At 28.7% G+C, this 8,708-nt stretch overlaps 2 protein-coding genes across 3 annotated transcripts; one reads left to right on the top strand and one right to left on the bottom strand.

Moving 5' to 3' along the window:
• Nucleotides 1–568: 568 nt before the first annotated feature.
• Nucleotides 569–5,552, top strand: LOC116425368 (TBC1 domain family member 13). 2 transcript variants are annotated; one of them, XM_031972972.2, is made up of 10 exons: nucleotides 569–1,097; nucleotides 1,159–1,232; nucleotides 1,381–1,506; nucleotides 1,598–1,751; nucleotides 2,049–2,205; nucleotides 2,363–2,561; nucleotides 2,801–3,002; nucleotides 3,094–3,216; nucleotides 3,286–3,343; nucleotides 3,615–5,552. In XM_031972972.2, the coding sequence occupies exons 1-10, from the start codon at nucleotides 1,078–1,080 to the stop codon at nucleotides 3,690–3,692; spliced, it is 1,191 nt and encodes a 396-aa protein (XP_031828832.1). In that variant the 5' UTR covers nucleotides 569–1,077; the 3' UTR covers nucleotides 3,693–5,552. The 2 variants fall into 2 exon arrangements, with proteins under 2 accessions (XP_031828832.1, XP_031828831.1); XM_031972971.2 differs by having other exon boundaries at nucleotides 2,360–2,561.
• Nucleotides 5,553–5,923: 371 nt separating this feature from the next.
• On the bottom strand, nucleotides 5,924–8,377 carry LOC116425388 (uncharacterized). Its single transcript, XM_031973003.2, has 4 exons — nucleotides 8,232–8,377; nucleotides 7,260–7,443; nucleotides 6,560–6,774; nucleotides 5,924–6,212 (listed from the first exon to the last, which is right to left on the bottom strand). The coding sequence occupies exons 1-4, from the start codon at nucleotides 8,244–8,246 to the stop codon at nucleotides 6,054–6,056; spliced, it is 573 nt and encodes a 190-aa protein (XP_031828863.1). The 5' UTR covers nucleotides 8,247–8,377; the 3' UTR covers nucleotides 5,924–6,053.
• Nucleotides 8,378–8,708: the final 331 nt, after the last annotated feature.

Here is an 8,708-nt window from a genome sequence, read left to right as displayed (position 1 = left end):
ACATTTTAACATTATTCTTGTTGATTATTTGTTATCGTATCTCTTTGTATATATTTATTTAATTATTAATAAGTGCGATAAATGAATAAATTATTTATGTTTTTTTAATTTAATTGCAGTATGTTTGATAGTTAAAAAGGTTCATAAGATTTATCCTATTCGGCTATTACAATGGTTAATGTCTAAATGTTTTATTAATTTCTATTACTTCGAATTGCTAGAAAAACATGGGATCCAGCAGTTGGAAAAACTTAATTTTCAGAATATTATTGTTAGTGTAAAATTTCTTGCTAATATTGATACTTGTTTGTAAAATATTTACAATTTTTACTTATACTCTATCTTTCGACGAAGTATGTATACTTAAACATTCTCGAATTTTATTCAAAGAAATTAAAAGTACTTCGAGTAAAGTATTAATAATTGTGTACGAATTTATTATTTTTATGTTCCTTGTTTCCATTTCTTTTTAAATGTTTATTTAGTATATAAGCAGTATAAAAATTATATTCTTTATATAGAACGTGTGTAATTTATGTCATAACATGTTATCTACAGCAGACGATAAATTATGTTCCTTTACTTTATACGTTAGCTTAATTCTACGTAATTTTTATTGAATAAATATAAGCATATATGAACATGAAACTTAGCATTATTATTTTACAAAGCACAACATATTTTTAAGTCAAGAAAATTGCATTAACATGTGAGAAGAAAGTCATATTATCCCCGTCTGCTGTGAACGTTTACGTCAAATAGGTTAGGTTAGAGCTGGTTAATTTGTGCAGAAACTATAGCTGTCACATAGTTGTAGTCTCGAGAGTAAAGTGCCATATTGCAATGATAAGAAAGGTTTCTCCACACCCTGAGATAAAGAGTTTGAATCATTGTTTAATATAAGAGACGATCAGTCTTAAGGGAAAATAACATGACGGTTATGCCGTCTGTCAATGTGGCAGATCACCGACAATAATATGAGAAACGGGTATCATTGTACGCCCACACGTCTATCGAATGTCGATAAGAACATAGCGGATTTCTTGTTTAAGACCGCACGTGCTGTACGCATCCACGATGAGTATTTTGAAAAAAAGGTAATCATTCATATACTTTAACCTGCTTGTAAATTTTCAATTACGAAGCTTCCTTTTCCAGATTAAACGACTTTGAAGATGTATTAAACGCTGAAGAAATAGATTTTGTCAGTATAAAACGATTATGCTTTCATGGTATGAATCTAATTATGTGTATTATCCTCTGTGTCTATTGTGTTGGATGCTGTGTACTTTATCCAGTTATCTTATATTGATGTTTATGAAAGTCATAGTATAGTTTAATGAAAATGTATTTATTATTAAAAACAAAAATTGTTATTAGGAATTCCTGATGAAGGAGGTTTAAGACCGTTATGTTGGAAACTTTTGCTAAATTATTTACCTCCAACTAGGGCCAGTTGGTCAGAAACACTTACCCGTAAAAGAATACTTTATAAAACTTTCATTGGTACTTTATAAATTTTTATTAATCATTATTTTATTTGGTATATTTAAAAAAAATAAGCTGTATTAATAATTCAAAGGTTTATTAATTGTAGAAGATCTGATTGTTACTCCAGGTGAAGCAAATGCGGATGGTGAAAGAGTAGATGTTACGCTTCATGATCATCCTTTAAATTTAAATCCTGATAGCAAGTGGCAAACTTATTTTAAAGACAATGAAGTTCTTTTACAAATAGATAAGGATGTTAGGTAAAACTATTATTATTATTATTACACAAATACCTTTCATAAACTTATCATTCTAAATATTTTCTTTATGTTTAATATTTCACTATAATACAAAAACCAAAGGTACTTTAATTTCTACTTGATATCTTCAACCAGTAATAACATTTACTACTATATTGTGGATAAAAAGAATCTTAAATAAATATGAGAAAGATTTTGTTGAAATATTAAAATTAAAGGAAATGTTTCAGCTAATACGGTTATATAGAAATTATATAATATGTTATTTTGAAGATAATAAAGTAAATACTTCTATAGGAGGCTCTGCCCAGATATATCGTTCTTTCAACAGGGTACAGATTATCCTTGTAAAGAGATTGTAAATGCCAGTGGCCAGAAACGTTTACATCATAGAGTACAATATACAGTTTTAAGGAGTGCAAATGTGGAACGAAAAGGTCTTGGTGTTACTAAGGTAATTAAATCTATAAGTAATATAACATAAACACAAAACTAATTTCATTTCCTATATTCACATGCTGATATGGAAAGCAGCAGGTAACATAATATAATTGATTAAAATAAAATAAATTATATATAATTTGTGAATCATAATTTTACGTGTCTTACAGATAGCTGTTTCAATTAGAAAAGCTGCAGAAGATTATGCACCGCTTACAGAGGGTGGCGAGGCACATTGGGAAGTGTTAGAACGAATACTTTTCTTATACGCTAAATTGAATCCAGGCCAAGGCTATGTGCAAGGAATGAATGAAATTGTAGGTCCTATTTATCACGTATTTGCTTGTGATCCTGATCAAAAATGGAGAGGTAAGATTTAAATATTTATTACTGTTTGTACATAATATTTTATACATACATAATAAACATTCAGATCAAGATAATTTATTATATGTCAGAGCTATGTGAGAAATTTTAATTTTTACTTAACTCAGACTCTTCGGGTATTGCTATGTAGTGTTATAATTGAACTGTCATTAATTATAAATATTTAAATAGGCACTGTATTCTTTTAAATATTTAATAATTAAATTTTATACTTCTCATAGAACATGCAGAAGCAGATACTTTTTTTTGTTTTACCAATTTAATGGGTGAAATTCGAGATTTTTTTATAAAGTCGTTGGATGAAGCAGAATTTGGAATAAATTCAATGATGAGTAAACTTACCATGCAAGTGAAAGCTAATGACCCTGAAGTTTGGATGCGTTTACGCCAACAAGAATTATGTCCACAATATTACAGTTTTAGGTAAGCTTACTTAGTGCACATTCTATTACATTTACATTAGAAATGTCTTTTAACTAAATGTACATGTAACTCAACAAAAATTTTTTATTAGGTGGCTGACACTTCTTCTTTCTCAAGAGTTTCCATTACCTGATGTCATGAGAATTTGGGATTCTCTATTTGCTGATGAGAACAGATTTAGCTTTCTGATACATATTTGCTGTGCCATGATCTTGTAAATATTACTTTTCTAAATATATTTCATTTTTTGTAGCTGATATATAAATACAAGGAAATTTTTCAGATTATTGAGGGACCAATTACTTGTGGGTGATTTTGCTACAAACGTCAAACTGTTACAAGTAAGTAAAATTTATAATAAATATGTAATTTCATTAGTTTCAAATGTACAGTCTGTTATTATTTGATGAAATCGTTAGTATTCAAAGATAGGTTAAAGCTGAAGATAACCTAAATAAAGGGAAAACTGAAAAATAAAAATTATCTATGAGATAATGATACTTGAATAAATTCTAATAAAAATTTTATTATTAGCAGTATGGATCGCCTAAACTAGGGATACTACACAAAATGGCATTAAAAAGAGGAGTAATTATTTTATTTTACTTTTAGAATTTTCCTTCAATGGATATTCAAATAGTGCTTTCCAAGGCTGCTGCATTAGCAGGGAAATGTTTAAATTCACCATAACATACAATTGTGCACGACTTTGTGCACGATTGAAAACGTAAACAAATGGAGGGTTTGAACTATTCAAAGGTATACATTTTCAATGCTGTTATTCTTTTTCTTTCTCTTTTTGCCTAACTTTTATATCAAAAGGTTTTATTTTATATACAAGGTGTATAAAAAAAGTGTTTAAAAAAATATTTCAACTGTTAATGTTAGACAGAAAAATTCTATGACAATTACACTTAGTAAATTCTTAGGTTTTTTTCTTAAATCCATTAAAATAAAAACAATTATATAGGGGAAAAGTAAAAGAAATATTATATTCATCTTGATAGATTTTATGTTGTTATATTATCCGTAAAAATCTGTTTTTTATCATGATATCATAACATTAATAGTTCATACATCACATTAAATAATATTTGCCTTAGGACACCTTGTGTACGTATAGAGCAGAATATTCTGCAGTAAATACTAGATTAGAATTATAGCATCGTTTTCATACGGGTATTTAAAAGATTACGATTGTCGTACGACCAAAAGATCGCTAGAATGAAATCGATGTAATAGTTCTACAGAATTCCTTAGCATAATAAAAACAATAATGACATCGTGTGAGAGAGTCGTTGAAATGTAAAATGATTTTAAGCAACGTTTTATACTCTAAAAAATAAAAATTTCTGCGTACAAGTAGGGTGGTTAAGATCCAAATTTAGCTCTCTGCTTCTTTATAAAATGGTGGAGAGAAATTCTTAACCCTTTACCAGAAACAATAGCTCTAGACTTGTGAATGTTGTTATTATTATTATTATTATTATTATTATTACAACTATTATTATTATTATTATACTTTATCGAGAAACATTCCTTATTAATTACAAAAAATTACATGCGGAGGGCGGTACATTTTGTAAAAAAGTTTTTAACTTTTTAGATCTTATAAATCTAGTTAATTCGAGTTTGTGCAGTAAATATCTATACGTGAATATGCTTAATATCCTAGTGAGAAGCTTGGTATGAAACTTCAGTACTAAAACCTTCCATCCACTACAGGGCTGTTAAGTTCGAAACTTATATCTAGTATAATAAGTAAAGATATATGAAAGCTTTTATAACATAAGGAAAAATTTTATTATATTATTATATAGTTTACTTTATTGTATTGCCTCAGTTTCTTGAGGACATAGTTATTCGACTGAATATTGTGTCATCCATGGTAAGAGACAGTGCTCAATTTGATGCAATACTATATCATCCATTGTTTAGGTATTAATGAAAATGATAGAGCGTGTAATTATATAAAGAAATGATATCAAGACTTTACTATGAATCTTTATAACTAATTATTATTTGAAATAATCTTAACTGCCAATGTTTTCATTGTTTTGTTTTTCATTCAATTAAATTACATACAGTAAGTACTATTATAAAATAAAAAATCAATAATTATGTTAATAAGAATTAGGAGTGTTTCTCGTTAAAGTTAAAGGCGAATGGAAAAACAACTGTGCTGTGAATGAAAGATTCAGCCATATTAAAAATGTAAGTCTTGTTACCCTTAAGCAAAAGAAGAGAAGAAATGTTTGTATGTTTGGATACTCTAAAAATATTTATTAGTAAGTTAAAAATCAACAAAAGATTGCTTAACAAACGTAATGTAAAAAAAAAAAATGAAATGAAGTTGTTCAAAGACGTTTGTAATACTGGCTGATTCAATACACATTTTGTAATAATTAAACAGTAATAGATTATCATTGTTTGTACGCGCAATAATTACATAATCTGTTTAAGTAAAATATTATATTTTGTAATCTTATTTTTGTAATGACCTGCGTCGTTTGTCCTACGTTTATAAAATAAAGCAATGTTATATTTGCATAAGGAATGGTTTTCTTTATTATGCTCTTTATACTTGTACTTATATGTTCCTTTTATTTAATTCCCGATATATAACTGTATATATTTCATCAAATTCGTAATTATAATCGATATCACTGATTCAACATAAATTGAGTTATTGTATTAATAATATTGAAACAGCATGCTTGTTATAACATAAATAATTACAACTATTCAAAAGATAACTTAATTATTTATTTATTTCAATTTATTATATAAGAAGCACCTTATAAAATTTATTTTAATAATCTAAAACGAAAGATTTTATTTGATTATTCATATAACTTTATATTAGAGTTTTTCCAACTTAATGGAAAAATTAAATGTACATAAAATTATTTCATTCTTTTATTAAATTTGTAAAGTGATACAATCAACTTGAAAATCTACACAACATACGGCACGTTAAGAGAGTTATAATACGCAATTTTGTAGTGCTCATCTTACTACTGGGTTGAATGCTTGTAATGTTTCTTTGCATTAATATGTATGATCCGGATTTACGTCGTTCACAACAGAAGTAGCTTCATAAGCTAATCGTTCCGCTTCTCTTTGAGCGGCGATCGCGGCATGTTCTTCTGCAATTTTTTGATAAAGCTGATTATGCCTATCCTTCGCTCGCACTACACTTACGGAATCCTGTAAAGTGAGACGCGCTTAGTAATTGAGTTACACTATTTTAATGTTCCTGGAACAAAAACTTCTTAAAGTTAAAAACGAATTTTTATATTTTTGTTACGTAAATTATAAATTAGAGACGGTGAATAGTCAATATAATCAAAATTTAATATTCTGTTTAAAACCGTACTGTATCTATTATACAATGGAAATAGAAACTGTTTATTTAGTTGCATCGTAATCTAAACATTTTAATTTTATTAAAGTTCTTGACACTGTCCAGAAGTTTGGATTAAGTCGATTGTGCAATGGTTCAAATCGGTAATTTTCTACCTTGAAATGAATCGAAAAAATAAAATATCTCTTACTCGCGGGAGGCTCGCTGGAACACCATGAGCATTTGCTTCAGCGATCTTCTGATAAAGCCGAAAATGTTTCTCCTTGGCGAGCCGTACAGCTTCTGAATCGACAGGTTGCGCAACCGTGTCCTCGTAATTTATTAAGGAGGCATGGAATCCAGTTTCGTCGGCAGTGTACTGTACTGTCCGCAGTTTGTGTTTGGGATCAACGAATGAGTAAGATCCTGGAAGACAATGCAAGTAACGGTTTTACTATAAATAGAAACTTGTTAACATTAACACTTTGCAAGGTCGTTTAGTAAAAGTACTCGTTATAAGGATGAAATAGATATATGTTTATAAGATTAAGATTTAAAACATTCACATTTTGGAAAGAACAATTTGTAATTTCGATCAATTTCCACTTAATCTGATCCACAATGTTTATTTATTACCTTAGCTTTATTATTATTTTTCTTCTTTTTTCATTTATATACTCTTTAAAGAAAAAAGATAAATTGCTCAGATGTAATGTTGACTTATCAATTATTGAAAAAATATAAAGTAAGAAATCGATGTATAGGAACATAAGACTTGAAAATCATGTCAAACTGTTTGGAGGTTTATAATTTTTTTACGTTTTGTTCCTGTGCTTGATCCAAATAAAAAGATATATTGTTTTTGTTAATTCAGTTTAATGATGTTTGTGACATTTAATCGTTTTAATTACCTTGAACGTGTCCAGTACCATCTCCGCTTTCTTGATGAACTCGATCTACCTTTCCAGGATACCGTCCGGCATGATACTGGAAACTATAAGGCCTGGGTGGTGGTGGCGGAGTTGTGGTGGTCGAATATTCTGACAAAAGATGCGACACGTCCCCCAGGCAGGGGCTAATCAGAACGATTGCGATCTGATTCGAAAATATCGTTGATAGTCAGGACTCATGATCAAATAATTTTTCATTAGTTAAACCCTTAACGTATGAGCTTTAAGTCTGCAGTTTCTTTTTCTACGTTAACAGTGGCGAGTTCTTGAAGTTGATTAGCTTATTTATCACAAATTAAAGATTCTGTTAGTGGAAGCTTTGGTGATTATTCAAGTTGTCATTTAATGATGATTAACTGTGTTTTCACCATTTAATAATGATAAGTACGTAAAACAATTAAATTATCGATTTTAGTTTTACGTAGGACTTGTATACAAATGACATTCCACGCTGATTGCGGAGTCTCTCGATCGTGTCACGCAATAATAACTGTGATGGGAGCAAGAATTTTATTCCATACATCAATATACAAGCCTTTATACACTAATTATTTTTTAGGTTTCTCAATTTTTGTGTTATTCGCATATTACTCAAAATAACTAGCAAATTAGGTAATTAAATGAATCATCGTTCGGCAGAGTATCAAAATCTTTAAATTCTTGAATATATTATTTATCAAACAGTTACTAAAACACGTTAATTATGTACTTTCTTTAATAATTTCTAGACATTTTCGAAAAATTTCGAATAATATATCTGTGATATCAATACCGTTGATTTAATTAAGGTGAATCTCCCACACATAAAAAATTGATCTTTAATCATTTTATACCACGAAGAAACAATATATAACAAATAATCATAATAATATTCGGTAATTAAGTTACCTGCTAGATATAGATTTAGACTATACAAAAGAGCTTTTTACTTACAATTAAATGATTCATTGTTCCGTTGGTAGGTAGACACCTTCGTTCATAGGAGTCAGCATAAAACTGATTGTAAGAGGACGGTCTGCTGGTGAAAGTAATATAAGAAACTGACGAAAAGGAGGAGACAGTACGTGTTAAAGCCTGTTTCAAACACGAATGTTTTTTCCAATGAGTTGCATTAACATAAATACAATCGAGAATTAACGTGCAGATAACTGTTCATATTCTAGTATTAATTATTTCAATTAATCGGGTAACAAATGTGATTTTTTAAATAAGCTTTTAGTTAATTGATCTGGGTAAATCAAGAGTGTAACTATAAACATAACGAAATAATAATAAACTAAATTATTTTAAGAGATTTCGTTGCGGGAAAGAAGGATGAAGTGAAAACTAAATTAAAAAATCTTACGTTTAGCTAACATCCATATTTTTGTGAAAATACACATTTGAACAATACTAATTGTTTGGAAAATA

The sequence above is a fragment of the Nomia melanderi genome, chromosome 4, assembly GCF_051020985.1.
Source record: "Nomia melanderi isolate GNS246 chromosome 4, iyNomMela1, whole genome shotgun sequence".
Lineage (NCBI taxonomy): Eukaryota > Metazoa > Arthropoda > Insecta > Hymenoptera > Halictidae > Nomia > Nomia melanderi.
Note: the sequence above shows the minus strand (reverse complement) of the source record. Positions and strands in the feature narration are given on the sequence as shown.